Raw genomic sequence first — 26,762 nt, forward strand, 5'->3', positions numbered from 1 at the left:
GGGAATGGGAAGAAGAGACAATAAAGCTGGGAGCGGAAGACCTGGGAATTAACTTGATTTCTTTGATGATGGATGATACTTCTCTGTTTGAGTGTTGTTCAGTCAAATCCCTCGGACCAAGAAAGTTGAATGATAGAAATGATGGGATGGAGCAGGACAATCGTTCACATGCATTGTTTTGGGCAACCAAATTGAATGGGAGCAATCAGCTATTAGCCGGCAGTCTTATGTACAAATAACTTTGCAAAATGATTTTTGTGAAATTGGATGATGTTTTGTGTTTGAGTGTTGTTCAGTCAAATCCCTTCAGATCAAGAAGAGTTGAATGATGGGCATGCTGGGCTGGAGCAGGACAATCGTTTACATGCATTGGATTGGGCAACAAAGGTGAATGGGAGGAATGGGCTATTAGCCGGCAGTTTATTACAAATAACTAATCACAAAGTTTTTGCTGATGTTGGATGATACCTCTGTGTTTGACCAAACTCACCTAAATCCCCTCGGATCAAGAAAGTTGAATGATGGGCATGCTGGGCTGGAGCAGGACAATCGTTCGTATGCATTGGATTGGGCAACAATGGAGAATGGGAGGACTAGGTTATTAGCTGCCATTTTGAACTATTCCGTAATAGTGTACAAGAATCATGCATCGCCTGTGCTGAATGACTCAAGTTACACAAACACGCCCTCTGCATCTTTTGCTCTATTATAGTCATACTATTTTACATTAAACAAAGACCACTTCTCATATAGCATCACCCTTACAGCATATGTAAAACATAAAGGTGCCTGTATCTCCAAACTTTACAATCAAACGTGGGCTCTTTAATAGATCAACGTTCTTGTCGGGGTCAAAGGAATCTTGTGTCAAAGTACGAAGTTCATCGTGGGCGATCCCAGATTTCGCAATGTCGCTACCAGCCAAACTGGATCCGGGGCTCAACCTCTTTCGACGACGACCCAAAAAAATATTTTTTGGGCTAGTTGCGACATTGAACGTGAAACTTTCACACAAGGTGCTGTTGGCCAAGCCGAGCCCATTGCTCTAATAAAAACCTCACGTTTCATTGTAAAGTTTGGAGATACAGGCACCTCTATGTTTGTAAGCGTGATACTATATGAGAAGTGGTCTTTGTTCATTGTGAAGTGACTAGACCCTGGCAGAGCAAAAGATGCAGAGGGTCGTGTTGTGTAACACAGCTACGTTTGCATGAATGAAAGGGTCAATGTATAATTACTTTATGGATCATCTAGGAACAGGCATGTATTGCTAGCTAACGGCCACTTTTATCTAATCATCATTGTTGCGAGATCCACTGCATGCGGACGATGCCCCTGCTCTAGACCTTCATTTCCATGATTAAAGTAGGTTGATCCGAGCTGATTTGACTGAGCTGCGGTCAAAGAGAGATTACATCACTCCGGACATAAAGCACGCTCGATGTAGCTCAACTGATGTAATCTTGTGTGAGCGTAACTCAACCAAATCAGCTCGGATCAACCTACTTTAATCATGGAAATGAATGTCTAGAGCAGGAGCATCGTCCACCTACAATAGAATGCGCAAACGTTGGGAATGCACAAAAGTGGCTATTGGCTGCCAACGTATGATATAAAAGTGAGGGTTGCGTACCTTTCATGCATTGTCCCTGAAGTCCTGACTTTTTAGCTGAATTACCCAAAGAGGTCCTTCTGCATCTTTGCTCTGCCAGGGTCCACCTACTTGACAATGAACAAAGACCACTCTTCATATAGCATCACGCTTACAAACATAAAGGTGCCTGTATCTCCAGACTTTACAATGAAACGTCAGGTTTTTATTAGAGCAATGTGCTCGGCTTGGCCAACAGCACCTTGTGTGAAAGTTTCACGATCAAGCTTGCCAATCCCAGATTTCGCAATGTCGCCACCAGCCAAACTGGATCTGGTGGTCGATCTCTTCGACGACGACGACCAAAAAAATATTTTTTGGGCTGTTTGCGACATCGAACGCGAAACTTTCACACAAGGTGCTGTTGGCCAAGTCGAGTCCATTGCTCTATTAAAAACCCCACGTTTCATTGTGAAATCTTGAGATATGGCTGTCTTTGTGTTTTCACTATGCTGTAAGCGTGATGGAGTTGCTTTTTCCTAGTGGATGGTGTCGGCTGCATTAACGGAAAGATGAAGAGCTGAGTGAAACGGCACGTGGTGGTTACACAGACACGTCCTTGACAGGTTGCTACACAAATGGATGATGATGATGATGATTGCCTTTTGTGAAGGTACGTAAGTAAACAGCATCCAACAATGAAGGTGTGCCAAGGTATGCATCACATCTGCATGTAGAAGAAAGTCGAGCTGCATAAACCAATTTGTATATGTAAAAAGATGCATATACATATTGAATGAGTCACTCATCCTGAAACTCAATGGAGGGATCTCTTCACTTTTTCTCTTCTCAATCTCATCCCACTTCCCACTCCTCCTTATTGTATCACAAAAGCCATGTACTTCTTGCATGACCGATAACCGGATCACCTTTATTATTCCACCTTCGAAGCAATAGTATGTAATCCACAAGCTAGCAACCTCCAACAAGCGTGTAATAAATAAACAATGCTTTATTTCATCTAGCTATCTTGCTATGTACTGTACATTGCCACCAGCATCGTCGTAGTCGTCCTCCGTCATCATTCGTACTCGTACTCGTCGCCAGTCGTCAATCTCATCCGTCACACCAACATCCAAAAACACGCAAGTTGAAAAGAATGGGATCTTGCAGGCTTCCTTTTGAATCTCGTTGTCGTCATCATTGTCATTGTTGTAGATGGGGTGATCATCGTAATCGTCATTGTTGTGAATGTGGTAATCATCGTAATCGTCGTCTCTATAAATAAGAAAGCAAGCAAGTTAGACCATATGATGCCGGGAATGATGACGATTTGGTATACCGTTACGCGATCCTCTCTAAGGAAGAAAGCAAATCAGAAGGAATTCACAAACCAAATCACCACCATACGAGCAACGTCGGACGATCCCTTGTTCTTGAGAAAGCACTGCACGAATCACGGAAGGCCAGTTCGATCCATGGCAAGGAAGGACATCACTTACGTAGAGTCCAAGCTCATAGTTGTTCTCATTCATCCTCTCCAAAGAAAGAATGATCCCCAATCCTTCCCATCATTTCACACCTCATGAAAAGAAATCCTCAAAGGGAAAGAACGAGCCTATCACGAGAAAAGCATGTTGGTTCAACACATTCACGAGCTGTTGCAAATCCCCTTTTACCTTAACACGATGAGGACCATGCTCTTCCAACAACCCATCGTCATCGACCCATCAACTCAAACGCAGGCCTATAGAGCCCTGGACGCGTTCCAAGAAGCTTTTCCAGCACACTTGGCTAGTGCAGAGCGACGCAGCAGCCATTCGATACAGGCTGGGACTTGAACCCAAAGGGATGATGATGATGCCCCAAGTTGCATTGCCTGACCAAAGAAACCTATTCAATTCATTATTAGCACACACGTACAATAAAACGCCTCTTTTCATTGTTTGTTTCATTGCACTTGCCTTTTCCATATACACAAAGACCCGTTGTTGTTGGTTACTGGAAACAGACCATGGTGTAGTATAGTTGAGCCGAAACAAAACGCCAAACCAGCCAACGTCTTGAAACCAAACTTGCCCTCTATACAAGCTGACACTTCAATGGAACCAATTCGGCTGCAACATTGGACTCTGAATGTACCTGTTGACAATAAGCGTAGAGCGGAAATAGCAACGAGCAAAAGGAAGCAACAGTATCGCCATGGCAACCACCAACCACCAACCACGCTCATTCCTCAGCACTTGGACACACTCACTCTCCCTGACAATGCATGTTCAGAACTACATTAATACCTCACAACCAACAAGAGCACTTTTGATAATACATTACCTTGATCGAGATGTCGTGAATGGGATAAGGAAAGGTGGGAGAAAAAGAAGAGAAGCGTTGTCTCAAGTCGTGGAGCTGCTGTCCACCAAGTTTAAATCCCCTACTGCTATTACACTGAGGCCACTCATCAATTACCCTATGCACACCATCCACCCATCGTCATCATCACCCTCACGATAGACAATAGGTACACGTAAATAAAAGAAATGATCCTCACGTATAGCAAAAGGGTGCGTGCCATTTTACACTTTATGTACATGATAATGATGATCCAACAACACCCATTACCTTACTACCAAGATTAGCTCGAATCATGAAAGTTAAATGATGGGCATGTTGGGCTGGAGCAAGACAATCGTTCGTATGCAATGGATTGAACAACAAAGGTGAATGACAACGATACGCGTTTTGCCAGATGCCATTTCAGCATGATCATTGGATCAGGGCAAGCACAACACTAAGGAAAGCAAAGCAAAGAGATGGATCGAAAAGGTATGTTCTCAACATACTTGTCACTACGCGATGGATGATTGACCTATACATGCAACTCTTAGATCCTTTCACTTGACACTATCAACAAAGAAAGTATCGCATTGCAACACGACTTGGCATCATCCATCATATCAGGCGAGAACGTTACATTGAAAAAGCTATCCTGTTCATTGTCACAAACCCCCATTCTTATTGTATGGTCAACTTGTTCAAATATACTATGTTCAATGGATAAGGAAACATCAGCCAGAAAGGGATATTTATGGTATTGGATATCATTACGGGTGAGGGATGATGGGAAATAAGGAATGCAATCGGTTTTGATCGTGGATGGGGGAATCACAGAAGTGTGGAAACCATGGTAGTAGCTTTCATTTTCTTCATACCATGTCGAGGGGAGAACAATGAGTTGCACCATCGATGTGTAAAGACGCAACTATCACTGAGACATCACACTTTCCCGTATTTGCATATACCAATGGCCATCAATGATAAGGTTTATATATGAATTACTCGTGAATAAAGATAGGATTACCAAGTTAAGACACTACTACATATTAAACTTTGCTTTGCCAAGGAGTAAACCACCGTCCTTGTACTAAAGTTGCTTGGGGCATGACATGTCGGATGACGGGGTATTGATAGAGACCACTAAATGCTCGCGTGTGTTGTGATTGGATTGACTATGTACGTGTGTAGACAATAGACATGAGACACGACTCATCTCATATCTCTTACCATATACATACCTGAGCCATGCATAGCTGGATGACCAAGCCAACAAGCACAGCAACAACAAGGACACCTTGTATGATGTTGGTTTCTCTTGTAACGGTATACGTATTCCCTAAAAGACCCAATAACGTAAGCTTTTCATTCGTTGATCCATCTTTTTCATTTTTACCATGAGCAGGATTCTGATCCAATGTTGCAGTGAAGCAATAGGTGAAGCCTGTATGAAAATACACATCCAAGCCAAGCATCAACATGTAAGCCCCTATCATGGATGTGCCCAGCATATGAAAGAGATAGTCGAGTGCTGCAATGAGACAGCCAAGAATGACAAGTACTACAAGCAATACAGCACGACCCCAATTGGATTGGATACTTGTTCCTGTACGCCATCCTAGTACCCATAATCCTGCTGCAAGCCCTCCTAAACCTCCCAAGACCATCAATGGAATCGGTGTCCATGCACAACATGCAAGGATCAATGCACCAGCAAGGCCACATCCAATGGGTGCTACGAGATAAAGAGTCCATCGATTGGTGCCATAGGTACCAGCTGGTTCCAAATTGGCCAATAGCACCCATGTAATGAGTCCCAATGTAATAAAGCCTACAAGTCCCGATGTTGCAGGTGTCTGAAAGTAGTAAAATGCGCCACGTAGCCACAATAAAAGTGCTGTGCCGATCAAGACAATGGAGCCGATCACCCCTTGGATGGATAATTGGTACCCGTCATCTAGAAAAAAGTCATCAGGTGATGAGGGATGCATGCTTCTCTTATGTACAACATACATACCCAATACAATGGCATTGTTAGGGAGATAAAGCACACCAGGCTCGTCATTCACCACCACAGGGGCACCTATTACTGTACAAGCTACCAGGAGTAATAGTAGCATACATCCTCGTGTCATCGTTTTGGATAAGGAAGAGGATGATGATATAACACCAGCATTCATGTAGGAAAGCAATGGAAAAGAGGTGAACATGGGAAAGAAGAGTGGGATTTTATTAAAAAGATACCTATCGTTATGAAGGCTTGGCTTTTCCAACAACAGCAACATCTGCTGGTGTGAGAGAATGTATTCACCACCACCACAATCATCACCAGGTGACATGTAAACAAAGCACAGCAATAAACACATGCCATCATGATGGATGCTAGTTTTATTAAACCATCATCCACCATCACTTTTTGTTGTAGTAAATGTTTCTGGTAGATTCTATACGATGATCATGTAACTTTATGCAAAGAGGAAGGATGATCATTTGCTGTTGTCAATAAGGCAGTAACATGGTTGCAGTAGTAATACCATATATGGTAGCTGCAAGATGCAAGTGGTTGTGGTGGTGGTGGTTGTGGTTGTGGTTGTGGTGCGGATGATGCTATACGTGGAATTCATTGTAAAGGGATGCATCATCATCATCATCATGGGCACATTGACACGTGCTTGCATTTGAATCATTTTTGTTTGTAAACATGCTTAGCCAAAAAGTGTCATTTGGCAGTAGCGAATCTTAGAATACGTTGGTGCAACCGAAATCCGGACCATGCTAGTGACACAAGTTAGCCGAGTCAGTTGCCTAATTCCGCTTGATGATTTGACATCCGAGTTAAAAAAGTATGAAGGAGGAATAAGCGGCGACAAGGTCGTCTATTGAATCCAAATGGCTCTTTATTCAATTCGACCACTAGCCTAGCTATCCAATGATATATAAAAACAAGGATTCTACTATACGTATTCCCAAGTGGAATGCAATGGAATCGAAAAGATAAAAAAGCCATCCATCGGGGTCGATGTACAATAGTGGCTGTTGCTCTGCGCTCAGAAAAAATTTATAGCCTGGCACCCCGATCCCACATTCTCCTGTTTCCTAGAGCTTCTTTCTCTTTCTCTTTAAACATGTCTGTCGTGGTAAGTCTCCCCTCCTCCCTCACACCTCCCTCAATGCAACACGTCCATCGGTCATGTCCACCATATCATAAAGACCACTCATGACGCGTCCCCCCACTTTTTATAGGGTTTTGATTTGGGCAATCTTCAATCGGTCATCTCGGTGGCTCGTAACCGTGGTATTGACGTTATCGCCAATGAAGTTTCCAACCGTGCCACTCCGTGAGTAATGCAACCACAACAACCATAGCAACAACGTTATCAACCATCGAACTCGACAATTAACATACAACGCTTTTACGATATCTAGTTCGCTCGTGTCGTTTGGTATGAAGCAACGTTTCCTTGGTGAAGCTGCAAAGACCCAAGAAGTTAGCAACTTTAAGAACACCGTTGGCAACTTGAAGCGTCTTGTTGGTCGCACTGTGTCTGATCCCGAGATCCAAGAAGTCGAACAAAAGAACACCCCTATCAAGTTTGTTGATGTGGATGGTCAAGTTGGTGTTCAGGTAAGAGAAAAGATGATGATGATGATGGAAGGAATCAAAGGATAAAATGGAATACTTACAAGAAGGATGCCCTTTTTTAGGTCAACTACCTTGGTGAACAAGCTACCTTTTCCAATGTTCAATTGATTGCCATGTACTTGAGCAAGCTCAAGGAGACCACTGCTGCTGAACTCAGCATCCCTGTTTCTGATTGCGTTATCACTGTGCCTGGTTGGTTCACCGATGTCCAACGTCGTGCTATTTTGGCTGCTTCCGAGATTGCTGGTCTCAACTGCTTGCGTCTTGTCAATGATCTTACTTCGGTCGCTTTGGGCTATGGTATTACCAAGCTTGATTTGCCTGAGGAAAAGCCACGCAATGTTGCCTTTGTGGATATTGGTCACTCCGATTACTCTGTTCAAATCGTCTCCTTCATCAAGGGCCAATTGACCGTTCGCAGCGCTGCTTATGATACTGGTTTCGGTGGTCGTGACTTTGATCGTGTCATTATGGAACACTTGGCTGCTGAATTCAAGGAAAAGTTCAAGATTGATGTCTACACCAACCAAAAGGCTATGTTGCGTTTGCGTGTTGCTGCTGAAAAGTGCAAGCGTGTGCTCTCTGCCAACCCTCAAGCTCCTGTCAACATTGAATCCATCATGGATGATCGTGATGTTAGCACCATTGTCAACCGTACCGACTTTGAAGAATGGGCTCAACACTTGTTTGGCCGCACTGCCGATACCATCCACAAGGCTTTGGAGGGTGCTGGTATGACCGCCGATGATATCGATGCTATTGAAATTGTTGGTGGTACCACTCGTATCCCTGCTATCAAGACCACCATCTCTCAAGTCCTTGGCAAGGAAATCTCCACCACCCTTAACCAAGACGAAGCTGGTTCTCGTGGTGCTGCTTTGCAATGTGCCATGTTGTCGCCTGTTTTCAAGGTCCGTGATTTCCGCGTCAACGATATTTGCAGCTACCCCATCAAGTTGTCCTGGGCTCCTACCCCTGAGGAAGAAGAGACTGAAATTGTCGTCTTTGATCGCAACAACTCTATTCCTTCCACCAAGATCTTGACTTTCCAACGCTCCGAGCCTTTCACTTTGGAAGCTTCTTATGTCCACCCTGAGCAATTGCCCCGTGGTATCAACCCCTGGATCGGCCAATTCACTATCAAGAACGTTGAGCCTGTTGATGGCAAGCCTGTTGAAATCAAGGTCAAGGTTAGACTCAACATTCACGGCATCTTGTCCGTTGAATCCGCCTACACTGTTGAAGAGAAGGAAGTCACCGAGGAATTCACCAACAAGGATGGTGAAAAGGAAACCAAGACTGTCAAGAAGCTTGTCAAGAAGGCTGACTTGCCCGTTGTCTCTGGTACCACCGCTCTTTCCAAGGCTGTCCTTGACAAGTACGCTGAACAAGAAAGCCAAATGGCTTCCAATGACAAGCTCATCTTTGCCACCGAAGCTGCCAAGAACTCTCTTGAGGAATATGGTTATGAGATGCGTGACAAGGTTGAGGGTCCTTACTCTGCCTACATTGATCCTGCTGTAAGTAATGATGACATGACACGATTGAAAAGGATGAATAGGTATTAATCCCATATTTTATGTTATAGATCAAGGACAAGTTCATTGCTGATTTGAACGCTGTTGTTGACTGGATCTACGATGAAGGTGATGATCAACCCAAGTCCGTCTATGTTGAAAAGTTGGATGCTCTCAAGAAGATTGGTACTCCCGTTGTTGAGCGTTACCGTGAAGCTGAAGAGCGTCCTCGTGCTGAACGTGCTTTGCGTGCAACTCTTGAACGTTTGCAACAAGAAGCCATGAGCTCTGATGAAAAGTACTCTCACATCCCTGCTGCTGAAAAGCAAGATATTGTGGATCGCATTGATCGTGCTCGTCGCTGGCTCGATGATCAACTCGCCAAGCAAGAAAAGGTTGCCAAGCATGAGACCCCTGTTGTCTTGTCCCGTGACATGGCTCAAGAAGAGAATGCTGTGGTTGCTTTTGCTACTCCCATCCTTAACAAGCCCAAGCCTGCTCCCAAGCCTGCAGAGGATACCCCCATGGCCGAGGGTGAGGAAAAGAAGGAAGAGGAGGGTGAGAAGCCTGTCAAGGAAACTGAGGAAAAGAAGGACGACATGGACATTGACTAAAGAAGTATACATTGCAACAACATTTCATTTTTGTAATCATCTTGTTCTCTCCCCCCTATTACCATGTATTTTGCGCACATACAAAAAAGCTCACTTTCACTCTGCACAACATTATACACACTTTTTTACATTCACCTCTTTCCCTCGCTCACATAGCACTTTAAAAAAAATGAATAGAAAGGAGTCTATAATGTCTCTTTGGTTGATAGATATCTATACATATACATATGTACTTGGGTATTCTATTTGAGGTGGATGGTTCTCCAATGATGAGGATGAGGATATGGCTTTCTTCTTCGGCAAGGGGTGTATACAATCAAATAGCGATAGGCATCAGCCATACAATGAGCTCCCAAGAGGTCCATTTCATGTGCATGATCGCTGTGCTCAGCATAGTATGACGAGACATTTCAGTGGCTGTCTCGGCCATAAAAACCGTTTTTGTTGGTAGCACCAATTCCTGCCATGTCAAAACGCGGTTCCACCAATGACATTGAGTCAACTTGTCAAGATGTGCCGCCCACTGTTCGTGTTGATCTTCCATACAGCGATCCAAGGAATCATCAAAGTGATTGTATTGTTGATCTTTGTCGAAGCATTGCCTTGCATATTGACATGACATGTTCAGCAGGCGTGCCACACCTGCCAACCAACACACTTTGGATATTACTTCAGCAGAACAATCGATCATGGCAATGCATTGGGTACAACAAGCGTAAATGTCACCCATGATGTCCAAAGGTGTTTCGGTACGCGTACACAAGACATCGATCCACCAATAGCTATCAAAATGGCTTATAAGGAGTGCAATCAATGTGTTGCGCTTTTCGGGTCGCATGGCAACAGGCGCAGCTGGGTTTCCATTTTCGTCATCCACATAGCAACCAACGTCTTTCCACAGGTGTTGGTTATCTTTTGAGACACCCTAACGATGTGACAATGCATAGTAGGGTAATAACATTGGTTTTGCTTCAGTGAACTTTTGTAGTATGCGCTTTCGATGGATTTATGATCTTCATCTTTGCTCCCTTGTTTGCAGGTACATGTAGCAACAAAAAGTGAGGATGTCGTAAGAGTCGTATGCCTCGTCGTGGTTCTCCCTTTTGTATATGTATTGGTTTCTTTTTTCTCATTCGTTTTACTACTACATACTGTACCAAGGTCGCTATGGCAACTGCAAGGCACAAAAAAAAGCTCATATCAATGGTATAAATGAAGGCGAAACGAGATTGGGGTTTGTATCTTTTTATATGCATTAATGCACTGGACTACGCCCAACTGCATAGAACACTAAAAGGGCTTTAGCACGTACACACCTTTTATTTTATACCGAAGACCTATACACAATAACATGATACGTAGACAATAAAGGATCGTCTTTATGTAAAAAGTGAAATCATGATTTTGATGTTGGCATCTTTTGTATGTTGCGTGTGTGGGATAAAGAGGTATACACTCAAATTACCCAATAAGGGAACCAAAGCCATAGCCTCTTTGTTTATGACAATCATGGTCCGTGTGCCGTACCATATGGTCATCCATGCATACCCAAAACTGGCACGCTGCATGCTGCAGCCTCAGATCGGCACACCAGGCCATTCATCCCGAATATGGGAGAAGTGTCTAAACTCCTCGTTACTGTACTCCCAAAAACATTCGTATCAAAAGTGACAAAGCAATCATGATGATGAAGATGCCTTTTGATTGCTGTATGTCGTCGTAAATAATCGATCATTGCTATGAGCAGTACCCAGTTGCACAAGCATAAATGAAAAGTGCTTTCGAGGAAGGCAGCGTCATGACAATGGCCACAAGGTGTGATAGATTTGGTGCCATTTATCCCATCAGCAACGATCACAGCTATGCTCTTTCACAAGGAATCACCCTTAGTCCTGGTGTAGATGTCTTACCATTTTATCAGCTCATGCACCATCTCCCTTGCCTCGTTTATCACTTTTTTTCTTGTTTGTGATGAGAACAGAGATTCACACGCCCGCCTCCCCGTATAAAAGCTGATGTTGTCGCCCCCATCCTCTTCCACACATCTCTTTCTTCTTTGATTGCTTACATTGTCAAAAACTCAAGATTTGGTATGCATCACTGTGGATGGCCTTCTTTGTGATCTTGGCACGTGTACTAATTCTTTATTGTGGTCATTCATAATAGCGTTCCATTGTCGTCTTACTATTACTTTCATTGTCATTGTGATGGTACATGCGTCTATTACTGTAGCAAGTCGTTGTGGTAAGTGTTGTTTCACCACCCATTTTATTATATTTCATTGAATAATACGTGGTTTGTAATGGGGCTATCTTAGCATAAAGAGAGGATTGGCAACAGCATAACCTGGTGGGTGCTGGCGCACGACAATGATCACGTGGAATTTCTTCAAGCATCCTTGCTCTCCTCCTCATTTCCTCCTTTCTCCCGACCGAATCTCGTATGGAACACAACACCACAATTACCTTGCTCTTACCTTTGAATGACGCTCCTGAAAGCTTGACAACAATGGCAACCAAGGGGGCACTCATTGGCTATTGGACAACATGCCGCAATGCTATTCTCTGCAAACGAATCGCCAAGGCCAAGATATCATGTGTACGAGCGCGACACTACACGACTTCGATCTTGCTCTTGCAAGCTGTGGTGTCCACAATATGACAACATCGCCAGAAACGAGCTTGACATTTGACAACATGGATGTCCAAGCTGGCATCAGCTTCCAAACACGTGATCCCACACAAGCTACATACGCCTTCCAGGTTGACTGGATCAAGCAAAAGATTGATACGGAGAAATGTCAAAAGGCTAAGCATCAGTCCCACATAAAACCCATCCGTAAGTTATCCGAGATAAGGCATTAACTTGTGAAGATGAGCTCACCGCCAACTTTAGCAACCAATTAGCAAGGCACATGCAAGAAAATCCAGCAAGGAGTTTGATGTTCCGGATATCATACATTGACACAAGCTATAACCTCAGTGCCGGAGGAGATGTTTCGGTAAGTATTGGTATGGGCAAGGTCGATCGCATCAAGGTTGACTTTTCCGAGTGAGTAACACTTTCAAGATGTAGGTAATTGGTCAACGTGGGATGATCTGGGCGTCATCATGGCCATAGGCGACCGCCAAAAGATGGAACTCCAATGTCAGAAGGGACATGTTCGCTTTTCGGTAAGTATTGGTATGGGCAAGGCCGATGGGATCAAGGGAAAAATGACTTTTTCAGAGTGGGTAACATTACAAGATGTCGGCATTTGTATAACGTGGAATGAGCAGGGCTTCATCATATACTGCGGTACACAGCAAGATGTAACTATATACGAGTTGTCGTGTCAGCCGTTTGCAAGTTTGGATTCGAAGGCATCCAAGATGCAGGCATGTATTATCGGATTGAAGTTATTCTTATACCTCTGTTGAAAGCTAAATGTCTCTTTTAATAGCGTAGAGCACTTATGTCAAGCATCAATCGAGAAAGTGATAGCCGGTTGTTGATGTTGGTCGTGGATTCGAAGATGGTACCGATCAGGTGCAAGTGTAGCGGCTCGGCTTTGGAAAAGGGTGCACTGTTTGTTCATTCAGGTACATACATCTTGTAAAAACGTGTAGAAGCATTGAATACAGCCATAACAAGTGAATGTGATATGTAGGTCTCTCCAAAGGATAATAGCAGTGGCAAGATTTATGGAGCTGAAGGATCTCAGTGTCGATAAGGCGTCATCCACACCTTCATCCTTGGTGATTGCAATGCGATTATGCCCCTACGTTCCTCTTTTTCCAACCGCCATCGTTACAATCTTATCCCACGGCAACGGTGGACATGACATACAATCAAACACCCTCACTATCCTTTGACAATCCCTTCTACAGTATCCATATTTGTATTTTATAAACGAATGCAGAGGCTAATACAATGAAAAGTGGAGTTGGCTAATGATGACACGTGGGTTCAGGTGCTGTGATTGCCATGATGGATATAAAAAACTTCGTTCACATATGACACAGCAATGATGAATATCAACATCGCTCTTTGTAGTATATAAAACTTCCTTGCTTGATTGACCCATAATTCCATGTTGTCCCTGGTGACCCATATCGTCATCCATTGCACTGAATGCTGTCATCTTGTGGGGTATACGTCATCGTTCCTTGTCTCAACATGGTCGCCTTGGGAGTCTGCATATAGGATGTCGTCGACAAACGTGCATGAAGCGTGCTAAAAGGTTACACGTTATTATAATGCTCCTCATGCCCATTGGATACATGACATACATACCTTTCAACTTTGTTCCTTTTCGTGTGGTACACCACAACACGCACGTACAATAAAGGAAGATTGCCAAATACGATGCGATGAGTGGTTTGCCGTTCCAGACTCGTATCCGCCATATCCATCATCTTCTTCTTCTCCAGCATCACCAGCAACACGTGTGTACTTGCTTTATGATCTTGATTGTCAGTACACCAATGAGGATCCACAACGAACGACCCCGTTCTCGGGCATACATACCTTATCGAATGGTCAAGCACCTCTTTAAGGAAGCCATAGGGTGGTCGGGAATATACGGATGACGGTGATATCGGTGAACTGACGAAAAAGAACAATCAACATTTCCTCCTATTGGTAATTCACTGCTTGCAATACCTACGTACCTCCATCTTACTGCTCTCTCGTCCTCTATCGCATATGCGTGCTAGTGTGCATAATAAACTTTGCTTGAAAAATAAGACGTTTTTTTTTGTGGGAGCTATCTACAATGTCATGAGCCAACCACTTTACAGATATACCCATATTGCTTACTCACCCACACATAGTGTATCATATATCATTGGCTGCCCATACTCCAACGGCGTTGTAGTAGTAGTAGTCGTATCGAAAAGGGAATTCACCTACATTCACAAAGAACAAGCAAGCTCTCATTAGTGTATAGACTACAGCATGTTGAACATAGGTCTCCCCATTACCCCATAGAATGAACGCGTCGTTGTAGTTGACATGGGAACAAGAGAAGAATAAAGCAACAGCAACAATGAATCCAAATGTGATAACTCCACCCAATTTTCCCACAGCCATTGACCATGTCAAGCCAAGAAGCTGTCATTGTGCCTTAGTGAATCCAATGCCTTTTCCTTTACATAGATGAATGGATGTATTATTACTACTATGAGTGCTTGTCTTGAAGGTATTCATGATGATGACAGGCCTTGTTGAATGCGGATCATTGAATGGCTAGGATTTAGAGTTAAAATCTTGGCACACAGGCCACCTATTGATAGCGTAGATGTTCCTATCTACTTGCTTGCTTCCTTTCTTAGCTTCATCATCATCCCCCCCAAATGCCTACATTTTCTCAATTGATGCTATATGTAATAGCGTGCATTGTTTTACCTTATAACGTGTGCTACAGTTTTAGGAAAAGCGTGTCGTGTGTAAGGAGATGATGCTCTTGTTTGGCTCACTCGTCTGATCCCCCCCTTTTTTGGCTTAGTGGTTTCACAGCAGTTATACCGTCATAATCATCTCTCTTCCTCCCCCCAAATCAACATCACCACCGCCGCTCCAAAAAGTCAGCCAAGCTTTTTCGTGTGCCTTGTCTTTCTGCAATCAATCCGCGCGCGGCTGTCCGATCGAGGCTATATAAACCCCTTCATCCGATGGCAGCTCCCCCATTACACACAACTTTTTTTTCTACCTTATATTATGATGAGCATGCTTCGCAAACTTTTTAGTCGTAACGGTGACAATACGATCCACGCTGACAATGATGATGCACGTACACTTTATCATTGCGATTGCTGTACTCAACAACAACCACAACAACAACCAAGACAAGTGATCGTCGTGGCTTCTCCTGAGGCTGTGGCACGCCATTTACAAGACCCTATGCGGATGGGCCGTGTACCTGATGTCCTCGGCAGCTTTGTTGATCCCATGGGTGGCCGTGCAAGCCATTCTGTTGGTCAAGATCCTACTTGTACAGGTGCTTAAATGGTACGTTCAACATGCAATTGATCTCCCTATAGAATGCATCACTCATTGTATCTCTATTCTTTAGGCACAAGATACCCCCCCTCTACTACTTGTTTATTTATGTATTCATTGTTGTTGTTCTTTTTTCCCCGTTTCCACACCACCACATCTATCGACTTGTGTATATTTAGCTTGTGAACGATTATCACCATCCACCACACTCGACACTCTCACACACATTTGCAACCGATGTCATGATTATTCTCTCTCTCTCGCTCTCTATCTCAGTCGTTTTCTTTTCTTTCTCTATCCCTTGATTCACCCATACATAACCCTTTTCCCTATCCCTTACCACGACACGCACACACACACACGACCTACTCGACGACACACATTTTTTTGAATGATGTTTTGGAAACCCTCGACTGCGAACGCTATCATCCTGATGATGAATGTATCGATACACAGAGACTGACAGCAGGGCATTATTGACATAGAGAGCGAGAGCGAGAGCGAGAGTGTGATAGTGCGAGAGAGTGTGTGCTATGTACATAGTAGAATTTCATGATCCCGGGCATTGTTGTTGTTGCACGTACATGTTTTGTTTCACTGAGCTTGGATGACAGAAAATTTCTCTTTTCTGTACCTGATTTTATTTTTCGTATCGGAAAGCGATGATGATGATTACTTGCATTTTACTAATGTCACTTGAACGAGATGCCGATGCATATCCTTATCTCAATTGGGGCATGTTACCTTTACAGAAATGAGATCCGTAACGCCATTGAAAAAGATGGTTCATGTACAATGATGGGCTGGGCTTGTCAAAAGCAGAGAGAGCGAAACACAAAATTATACCCATGCAACCCAAACAAGTCTTAGCTGACTTGCTGGTATTGAATCGTTACACCCCCCAAGATTTCGTTGGCTATAATTCAAGGTCAAATGGGCAACACACACACCCCACTTTTGAAAAACGTGGCCCTCTCTTTTGTTTGGCCGGTATTAGTAGCACACACGTTATCATTATGCAGCGATCTTTTTGAGAGGTCCACACAATCTAAATAGGGCGATCCATGGCGGTTTTCCTTTTACAGACAACACATGTCGTGGGATAGCAGTGAGCCAAACACACGTGACAAACAGTATCGCCACCGAGCCAGCAAACATTAAAAATGCCTACTTCATCGAGTGATCATGAAGACGTTGTTCGTGTACCCCTCGTGAACAAATGCAAAGGTGCTGAGTTGGATCATGATGATAAATCAAGAGCGCGGTGGCAACACGTCAGGGGGGAGTGGAAAGAAAAGGGATAATATTACCCATTGACAATAAGAGTGGGTACCCGATTCTTTTACGGGACCCCATTAGTTGCATGCCGATCACACGCGATCTTGATTCTGCATTAGGAGAGGAAACAAGACAAGAGGTGTAATAGAGGAGATGCAAGCACTAAAACATATCACGCGGATATGCATAGCCTTGTTGTTTTGCTTTTATGATGCTATGTATGTGTGCTGTCTTTTCTATCCGATTCATAAAGAGAAAGAGATAGCGGCATGTTCCATGATCATGTATGTGCGTTTGCATTAGGAATGTAAATGTGGAGTGTGGGCCATTGGTTATCTTATCTTGACGGATTTACGCCCCCCTTACACGAGGATGCTCCCGTTCTGGAACAAATCTCTCTTCTGTACATATTTGTCAGAAATGACATCATACACAGGGAATACCTCTTTTATCAAAAAAGAGGTGTAATGCCCTTGTTGCGAGTCCGCCTCATTTTCAATTGTCGCAAAAGTACCAATGAGACTGATTCAAGCTTATTGTCCCCTTCTTCTTATCTCACATCTTCTTCCCACCATGCCCATTACAGTCCTTCCGTTATAGTTTATCTTTATCAAACTTTTTTTTTGCAATCGGCTTATTCTAAAATCCAATTAGGAATATATATGCATAAAGTAAATAATAACGAGTACAAACATCAAACCTTAGTAGCAAGGATCGTCCACATTTTACTACTACCACGTTCCAGAAAATGATGCCTTCTTGGCACTAGCAAGGAGAAAAATGCATTTTTTCATTCATTCGTCCACCAGGATTACCAAGGAGTTGATGTTCTTTTTGGTTGGGGGGAGGAGTAAAGATAATTGGGTTCTGACGTGCGGGGAAAGCACATGGTGTACCACATACATCTTCTTCAACTCCCTCCCCCCACACAAAACCCCGCTCCGTATGCACGGCCATACTTTACCGAGATTCTTTGTATATCACACTAATCCTTTAATTCTTCAACACGCGGACACGCGCGCCTCATCTTTTGAATGAGGATCATAAGGACCCGTGTTTGAGATGATGGATCATTGTACACGAGCATCTCATCCTATATGTCGGCCTTTAATCGAACATGGAAACAAGGGTAACATCCTTTTCCGAAGATGATGTTTCGGCATGCAGATCATAAATGACCAAGAACGCTCATTAAAGTGGTAGTCATAGTGACGCAGCTAACGATTTTGGTGATGGTATGAGTCATGACTTGCATAGGTTATTATTATGTGTGTGAGAGAAGCAGCATTGCATATACACGAAGCGTGAACACCCTATCATCATCATTCGGAATATCATGAATTGGATGCCATTCCATTCCTCAATGGGTATTTTGTGGGCTCAGTAACCATCAGCGGGTTTTGTTGTTTCATCCAGCAGATGTTAGTGGAGGTGGGAGAAGCTCAAGGTTTTATTAACTACACAATGATGGACCAATTAACTTTTGCAAGCTTTAACATGGCTTGTTGTGTGGGATCAATAAGCGTGTTGCCATGGATACGTATTCTAAACATGTCGCGATGATTGGATCTCAATAACAAGAACACATTCAAGTCCAATCCAGCTGATGTGTGTGTGTGTGCCTTCCTTTGGACAAAGACAATCCCATAAAAGTCGTTCTTCATCTGCCCTATTCCGACACGGTTATACAATAGAATGGCTGATACTAGGTATTATTGTATTTTGCTGCAAAACGATCAGCTGTTACGTGATGGATTGTCACAAAGCAATTACGTATTCTATGGGGGTCTCACATGATCAAGCGATAAACTTCAAAAGCATGTACGTCATGTATGTTTGTCAAGAAGTAGGTTGTTTATGTTTTCAACGAGTGCATAAATCAGGAGAGGCATATGGGGTGTGTAATACATTGGATCAAGTGTTCTCGAAAGAGCCATGTGTTCCAAAAAGCGGATATGACTTCCAAGTGAGAGGCATACACAAAGACAAAGACCGGTACATGTACTGGTGAGCTGGCTGGTTTGAGATCCACAAAGGACGTGATTATCGTAAGAACAATCAAGAGGGGGGAGACCTCGGGTGGTGGGAGGGGAAGGAGCACATACGCATATGCAAGGTCATTGTTGATGCTCCATGAAATAGATATGGGCTTGTCCACTTGAAATAGGTATGGACTTGCCCACCTTGCATACCCCTTTGAGAGACCCTCCCATTGTGTGTGCACACCTTTTGACACGCGCCTATGCAATGTCCTTGTTGATGCTCCCATGAAATAGATATGGGCTTGCCCACTTGGGGATGCCCAACTTGCAATGAGCATTGGACAGCCTGGGATCCTCATATCTTGTAACGCCGTCCATATCCAACGTCCTTGTTGATGCGCCTCCATGAAATGGATATGGGCTTGTCCACTTGAAATAGATATGGACTTGCCCACCACGTGACATTGGGGTGGGCTTGTCACCTTTCCTCTTGACGCTCCAGCATTAAGGAAGGAATGCTTGTGCCTTTGTTGTATCGCACATGGATCTCCTGCCATGCACCGGTCCCATCCGAATGCCAAACATCACCAAAGAAAGCGGTATTGCATGGTTGCTAAAAATGCCAAGTCAACATCTTCCATAAAGAACGCATTATTCACTCCATCATACCTTTCATCTCAACCACAAGGAGTGGATTGCGCCAAAGCGTCTGGTATCTTCCAAGCGGAAAAACGCGTTCCAATGGCGGATATGAGAGAGGATGACTGGTGATAACCAGGGATAGATACCATGACTTTTGGAATAGTCCTTGTCGGTCGCTTGTCTCATGACACACCACCTTGTTGCTCGCCATAGCATATCCACCAGGTGAGAAAAGTCTAACACTTGAAGGCGTCGTATATCGAAAAATCTTGTTGTAGTCGTCTTCGGGCTGTTGTCTTGTGGTTCGACAATAATCCATCGCCGAAAGAAACCTCACGACAGCAAACCAGAGAGGGAGAGAGGGAGAGATCACTGATCTGATATCATCATTTCCAAATGCCAGGCCTTCGATAGCCACTGTGGGTGGTGTCACACATTCCATCGCCAAGGGTTGTTCTGAAGCTATGGAATTAGCTTTACATTTTCAATAATACGGAAGCAAATAGATACCTCGTGACATAGCATCGCCATCATAATGAAAAAGAACACCAGGCATTGTTTCTTGGGTGCACGAATAATAAAGAGGGGAGTACGAAACATGTCGCCAAAAGAGCATTGGATTTGAACACCATCTTCAAACAATTCCCAGGACACCACAGGTTGTGTCGATTGTAAATGCCACCCGTTATCAAGGCAGTATCCTCCACGCGTAAGATCAAATCATCATGCTTGGATATCGATTGCCCAGGTCCCAAGATGATGCCTGTAGACGTGCATTATATTAGTATCACCTTCTGAAAACCCTGTAAATGCAATACATACCCATTGGAAGCATCCCACTTGGAAATGAGCCATCCTTTGACGGTCCACCATTGTAGCCATCATGTGTTGACGTTGTTGCTTGTTGACGATGCACGACGAAGCCTGATAATATGAGTTGGCTTAGGTTTGATACTACCAATACCATGTAAACGCGTACATACCATGTGGATGCGTGTTTTTGATCACCATCTTTTGATGTATCACTTCGTGCAAGTTGAGTCACTTGAAGGCGAGCGTTCACTGCAGCTTCGAAAATCAGTTTCAAATAACCACCAAAAACCACTACTTGCTCGTTACCTTTAAAGAGCCTTACAATGCAACCGCTTGTTTGCCATCGTTGGTCTGTAGACAGGTCATTGGACACATGGGGAACGGGCAATGAGTGTGTAATGGGTGAAGAAAAGCGTGTCGTGGGTATGTAGACAAGGGGGGAAGGCGGAAAAGAAAGGAAGAGGGAGATGATCATTCAACTTGGCCAGTATCCCTATTTTTTATCCTCTCCCATTTGCACACGCGTTCAGCTCCTGATGACCATAAACAATACCCAAAGTGTGTATAGCTTATAACAAACAAACATGCCATGTTGTGCCTCTGTGATACAATCAACATCGGATGATCGGAACCCCCCATGGCCAGCCGATCTCGGCTGCATTAATGCACGTGTGGGCATTAACCTCTATCCGTAAGTCATATCGCTTCTCTTGCCGGTTAGCCAAATTGGTGCCAATCAGCCTTTTCAGTGCCATGTCCTTATGTACCAGCTTGGTGGATATCCAAGTGCTCGCTTTGTGATACATCTAGCACCAGCATTGGATAACAGGCAACCAATCCTTGTTCTTGTCGTATTGAAAAACTCCCTTGGCGATGCTTACAATGTCTACCACCAAACCTGCTACCAAGATTTGAAGATGAGCTGTGGCATACACATTGATCGCTTACTACTGTAATAATAAACATGATGTACCCTGAATTTGACAAAGGATCTTAAAAGTATCCTGTGCCGTGATGGAGATGGTTGATGTACGCCATGTTGAAGGGAACAGAATAGTAATGGATACAACAATGAGCCAGCTACAATAATTGTATGCTAGTTGCACACCTATCATCACTCGCATTTCATATACACGTACACAGCAATGATCAAGTATATTGATGACAAGGAAAAGCTATTACTACTACCATTACTGGTATCCTTATTGACCTTCTCCATGAGATGGGCAAGGTAAAGATATGGGTTGGTGATGATGTTGAAGGGGGTTGTTGTTGTTGCTGATCATAATCATCTCGTGGACGTGATGACGGTGAAGGAGGTTGTTGCTGATGCAGATAGGCATCTCGAGGATGTGATGAATGATGATGTTGTTGTGGTGGCTGATAGACATCTCGAGTACATGATGATGATGGCTGTTGTAGCTGCTGCTGCTGATCACGTTCTAAACGCTCTCGTTCTCTGGCTCGTCGACGACGTTCTCGAACTTTGACACCGCCCTGCATGCAGATGCACACATACCCCTGTTATAGAACCACATGAGCTGTCAAACAATAGCCCTATTTCTCTTAACGTTAAAAGGATGACAAGGTATACACCTTAGTAAATTCGTTAATTTGTGATTACAATGGGATCAATGTGTCGAGTCATCGTATAGGATGATCCTTTGTTGGCTGTATGAAATAGCCCATGCTTTATGCAATACCTGTGATGTGTGTAAAGATGTAAACAAACGCGTGTTGTTTATTGCTACTACTAGCTTGAGAACATGTCTTTTTATAATGAGATGATGGTATTAGGCATCTGGCTACATGGTTTTTGAAGAAAGGGTGTAGCTCTCACAGCATAGAAAAAACGAAATTCATACTGCTGTTAGCTATATCTCATCCACTGAAAGTTGATTTGCTTCATACCTGTGGACGACCCGTGTACTTGGATTGAGATCCAATGATCCTTGATCTAGATAGATCTGTGTAACATTATGCACAACCAGCAATGCTTGATTATGGTGCCCTAAAAGAGCTCCTTGTCATACTGAAATCTCTGTTGGTGATGCTAACGTCCACCAACATTCATAAAAACGTCATGTATCACTCATTCTTTGTTACATTGGTGAAATGCGCTTACATTCCTACGTTGTGCCATCTTTTTATCGTTTTGTGTGTGAACTACTCGAATGTCTAAATTCTGTATGCGAAGATAACATGGATCAACCATGTATGTTAAAGCTACATATTTCGGTCCACAACAATTTGCATATGATTTATTTGAAGTCAGCTTGTAAAACTATCTCGTAAACGTTGGCTTGAATGGAATAAACGGGGAAAGCCTTAATAATCGACCACCACACGCTGCAAAGTCAATGAGCGTTATCATCTTGAGAAGGCATAGTGGTGTTGATGAAGTTTTTCAAAGAGTGCTTTCATTCTTTCTTCATGATAGCGCATCTCTTCTTCTATCATACCTGCCCTATATAGGCGTTTGAGCTTTTGAATGTATCCAACGGCATCCTCCAACACACGAACTTGAGTCCGGTTAGTAGGGTAAGGCGGCAGCTCGGCTTTCAAAGTAGCGAGACTGTTGGCGAGTTCTTCGCGTTGCAAACGAGCCGCTACATTTCGTGGGGAGGAAGAAAGGGGTCTTCTTGGCTTTCCTTCAGCATCGCCTTTCTTGGTTGGTGCTGGTCCATGTTGAACTCGACGTCGCTTGCCTGAGGAAGAGAGAGACTCGTCTTGTTCTTGCTCATAGTCTCGTTTTGCAGAAGCCTTGGAATCCTTTTCAATTGACCTATAGAAAGGGGGAAAAGTCAATAATGTAGTAGAGTGGATTAAAATGCGTATTACTTACATGGCGATGTTTTGCAGCAGGTGGGAAGATGGGCGAATGGAGAGAAGAGTGAGTAATGAGAATGAAAATGGATAAGGATGGTGGATTTTTGTCGTCGCATACAGTATTTATACCTTATCGTTCCTCGCAAGAAAAACAAGAGCCTTCCCTCTGCTACCATTATCATGCAATTCGAACAAAGAAGTCTGTGCAGGACCATGTTGCGTCGCCATGGTAAAACCCAGCCCTCCTTTTTTCCCACTCAGCATGCTTCGTCGCTTTGTTCCATTATTTAGCAGAGATCACAAACCGCTTCCTCAGAAGACTTACAAAAGCAAAGATCGTGTTGTATTATAGTTCTAATAAAGGATGATTTCGCTACATTGTTTGGTTGTTGCTATGGCAACCGGAAGGTTGCCTTGAATGATCACCATGTCCTTTGCAAGATAGTTGAGCACCTAAAGGGCTATCAGGGAAATAGAGAGAGCTTGAAGCAGTAAGGATGCGTCATTGTTCTTCGTTGTTGATGATTACCAAGAATAGGTAAGTGCACATGAATGCGTCCAAGAGATCCAAGAACCGGAATAGAAATATCATCGAATTGATTGCTAAATGGTGCTTTTGATATACCGTGCTGGTGAAAGCATTGGAGTAAATCAACATGGATCTACCCGATTTGTTGGATAACGTTGCTATCATTAATGAATGAGTACAGCTTTCTGGATACAACGTAGTCTTTCTTTTGCCTGCGAAGAAACTCGTGAAGCGATGCAATCATTCAAAGAAGGATGTTGTTTTGGTGGAGTTACCGAAAAGGAAGGTTGTTTCGATACAAGCTGCCATCATCCATCCGAATTGGTTGTTCCAGAATTGGATTCCTTATCCCTTGATGCGGTTGCCATTTATGTGTCTCTTCATGGATGATTGTACTGTTTCGCTCATGTGATCCACCAGAAAGTTCTCTTGCAAGATCGAGATTCAGCTGCAATCATTGAACCGTAGCCATCTCACGCAGGGGCTCATTGTAATAAAATCCCTCTCCAACCACTCCTCAGCCTGCAATTCAGACCAAAAAATGATATTACAGGCACGCATGTAAGCAATGGTATGTACATCGTGCATCAATGTATAAACATAGCATCAAGTTCTAATAGCAAGGTACATAAGGAGATCTTTATGCGTCGGATATCATATATACATTACAAACGTAAAAGAGCAGGTTGCATAAGCTATGACTATGGTATCGATTTCCTTGTCTCCATGGGCATATCATTTTAATACTTTTGATCCGGTACAAATATAGTTGGACGTCGCCATGATTTTCTTTCATCAGCAATTGTTTGTGGTGCCTTTGAGCCTTTTACGTTCTTGACCAATTCCTCCAAAAGTTTCTGCATTCTATGTATTAGACCCAATACCATCAATATCCCAAGTGTCCATCTTTGCTACCTACCCTGATTTGCATCAAGCTGCATATGGCTGATTTCACGACCCCAAAGTCAGCTGCTGAGCGTGGAAGATAGAATGTTCGCAAATGTATCATACGGTATACGTGGTCATAAAGTAGATCCATCCGATAGGTACGCACCGTGAAGCCTACATTACGTTAGGACGAGCTTGTCAATAAAGTAAAATGCTATATTTACCTTCCACTTGAATGCCCAAACTATATGGATGATCCACGTGATGTTCGATCATTGCATCCAAGGCACATTTCATCTCGAAAGCCAGCTTGAGAAAATCTCCATTGAACGAACGATTGGGTGCTTTCACCTCGGCCACAAGACAGCGTAACGTTTCATTCTTGTTGGTCGTCGTAGATAGCATGGCATCAGGTCGCAGCTGTAAGCTTTTATCCAATTGTGTGAATTGTCTAAAAAAGCATGGGGTGATGAGTTCTCCACATGCATAGCTCATAAAAAAGTCCCACTTACCCATCCCGTGAACAATAAGGTATACTTCCAACGATGCTGTGAAAGAAAGGCTTGAATGCTGTATCTGAAAACACGTCCTCATCCATTGCCGTAAAATCGGGTCGACCTGCGTATTGAGCCACGCTACACAAAAGCAAGTTAACCTGTAATCATTCATCATCCATCAGCAATACGTACATCGTCTTGAGCACATGGGCCACCAATCCAGTCTCCTTTGATTTGTCTTTGGCTGCCTGAAAGATATCATCCAATTGATCTGGAGCACGCGTAGGGTACAGCAACATCAACTAGAATATGCCATCAATAAAAGACCCCCTTTTTTTTTACCTAATCGCTCATTCATCCATTACCTCTTCAACCTCATTGCATAGTTGTTTGCTTGATCGTTCCAGAAATACAAATTCATCATCTTGATCCAATTCATCAGCCAGAGCACCTTGTACATGTTCAGGAAGCTGGATAAAAGTACGACAATCTCGGCCACCATCAGCAGAAAAGAGGTACGTGTAATTGAGAGTCAACAGCTCATCACGTGTCATTGCTTCTCCATGGTTGTACTTTTTGACGCAATCGTTTCTGAACTTGTTCAACATGTCTGAAATGCAACAATCCGAGATGGACCACTTGTACCACGTGAGTACAAAGGAAACAATGAAAATCCATTTACTTACTGAATACGGAAATTTACTGGATCGAGAAGTGTCGCTGTCTTCATCCGAGGGTGTATAGCTGCTATCACTCTTGTCATAATTCTTGGTGGCTCGTTCACGAAGGCGTTTGTTCAATGCATCCACTAGCACATTCTGCGTTTCCAAAACTTGCTCTTCATGTCGCATCAATGCCATATCCTATCATCGCAGCGTGATGAGTTATCTACTCCTCCACCTATTCCAATATCCTTATTACCTCTTTGTATCGTAAAGTGATCCTTTGTGATATTCGCTTCCAATAGTTGGATCGATAATTGGTTGTACCCATCTATAAAGAGGACATGTCAAATCACTCAGCATGATGAAACGCGTTGTACAAGATAGAGATGCCTTACTTTGCCTTTCTTTTCAAGTCGTTTGCATTCTTTCCTGAACCTGTTTGACCATAAACGCTCCAACTCTTCAGCTGTCTTTGGTGTCGTGTGCCATTCGATAAAGTCGTCCTCGTGCTTGGTTACGAACTTGTTGAAGCTTGGCTTATAGTTTGGCTTGTCACTTGTCAAAAGGAACTTCAAGAGAGCTATTACAACAACGCCATTGAGCACCTTAATGCAGAGTCGAGAGCATGAAGCAACACAATGGCTTACCGTCAAGCCCTTTGAATGTCATTGTCTCGTGCGTGTCAAGGTTACTTGTTGGGCGCGTGTCAAAGAAGAAAGGAGAAGAGGGATTCAATGAGCTGCGGATAAACCTTTTTATGATCAGATTATTATACGGCCTTGTTGCTGCTCACGTCCACTCACGCCTCTCTTTCACCTCCGTGCTCTTTTCAACATCAACAACCGCATTCGACTTGCTTCATCTTTACGCTTTCTTGCTACACATGACACCCTTCCATTGACAATACCAACACACCTTTATGCAAGGTCAACTTTGTTGAGCAGCCTCTGGTTTTCTATAC

At 43.4% G+C, this 26,762-nt stretch overlaps 7 protein-coding genes across 7 annotated transcripts; 3 read left to right on the forward strand and 4 right to left on the reverse strand.

Annotated features, from left to right (window-relative positions):
- Nucleotides 1-4,971: 4,971 nt before the first annotated feature.
- On the reverse strand, nt 4,972-6,057 carry O0I10_011773 (uncharacterized protein; the record flags this gene model as incomplete). The annotated part of the gene is made up of 4 exons (XM_058491736.1): nt 4,972-5,097; nt 5,164-5,261; nt 5,319-5,879; nt 5,940-6,057. 4 exons carry the CDS (start codon nt 6,055-6,057, stop codon nt 4,972-4,974), a joined length of 903 nt encoding a protein of 300 aa, XP_058337482.1.
- A 990-nt stretch (nt 6,058-7,047) lies between these two features.
- On the forward strand, nt 7,048-9,696 carry O0I10_011774 (uncharacterized protein; the record flags this gene model as incomplete). The annotated part of the gene is made up of 5 exons (XM_058491737.1): nt 7,048-7,059; nt 7,166-7,260; nt 7,349-7,547; nt 7,628-9,085; nt 9,154-9,696. 5 exons carry the CDS (start codon nt 7,048-7,050, stop codon nt 9,694-9,696), a joined length of 2,307 nt encoding a protein of 768 aa, XP_058337483.1.
- A 316-nt stretch (nt 9,697-10,012) lies between these two features.
- Nucleotides 10,013-10,534, reverse strand: O0I10_011775 (uncharacterized protein; the record flags this gene model as incomplete). Its single annotated transcript, XM_058491738.1, has 1 exon — nt 10,013-10,534. One exon carries the CDS (start codon nt 10,532-10,534, stop codon nt 10,013-10,015), a length of 522 nt encoding a protein of 173 aa, XP_058337484.1.
- Nucleotides 10,535-12,242: 1,708 nt separating this feature from the next.
- Nucleotides 12,243-12,751, forward strand: O0I10_011776 (uncharacterized protein; the record flags this gene model as incomplete). Its single annotated transcript, XM_058491739.1, has 2 exons — nt 12,243-12,534; nt 12,603-12,751. 2 exons carry the CDS (start codon nt 12,243-12,245, stop codon nt 12,749-12,751), a joined length of 441 nt encoding a protein of 146 aa, XP_058337485.1.
- Nucleotides 12,752-15,405: 2,654 nt separating this feature from the next.
- On the forward strand, nt 15,406-15,684 carry O0I10_011777 (uncharacterized protein; the record flags this gene model as incomplete). The annotated part of the gene is made up of 1 exon (XM_058491740.1): nt 15,406-15,684. One exon carries the CDS (start codon nt 15,406-15,408, stop codon nt 15,682-15,684), a length of 279 nt encoding a protein of 92 aa, XP_058337486.1.
- Nucleotides 15,685-20,461: 4,777 nt separating this feature from the next.
- O0I10_011778 (uncharacterized protein) lies at nt 20,462-24,067 on the reverse strand (the record flags this gene model as incomplete). Its single annotated transcript, XM_058491741.1, has 6 exons — nt 20,462-20,504; nt 20,564-20,710; nt 21,604-21,914; nt 21,979-21,989; nt 22,856-23,178; nt 24,027-24,067. The coding sequence occupies 6 exons, from the start codon at nt 24,065-24,067 to the stop codon at nt 20,462-20,464; spliced, it is 876 nt and encodes a 291-aa protein (XP_058337487.1).
- A 424-nt stretch (nt 24,068-24,491) lies between these two features.
- O0I10_011779 (uncharacterized protein) lies at nt 24,492-26,470 on the reverse strand (the record flags this gene model as incomplete). Its single annotated transcript, XM_058491742.1, has 10 exons — nt 24,492-24,608; nt 24,671-24,813; nt 24,864-25,090; nt 25,152-25,274; nt 25,329-25,438; nt 25,502-25,774; nt 25,823-25,999; nt 26,058-26,129; nt 26,197-26,381; nt 26,449-26,470. 10 exons carry the CDS (start codon nt 26,468-26,470, stop codon nt 24,492-24,494), a joined length of 1,449 nt encoding a protein of 482 aa, XP_058337488.1.
- Between the last annotated feature and the right edge of the window lie 292 nt (nt 26,471-26,762).

This window comes from Lichtheimia ornata (genome assembly GCF_029851405.1).
Source record: "Lichtheimia ornata isolate CBS 291.66 chromosome Unknown scaffold00100, whole genome shotgun sequence".
NCBI classification, from domain to species: domain Eukaryota; kingdom Fungi; phylum Mucoromycota; class Mucoromycetes; order Mucorales; family Lichtheimiaceae; genus Lichtheimia; species Lichtheimia ornata.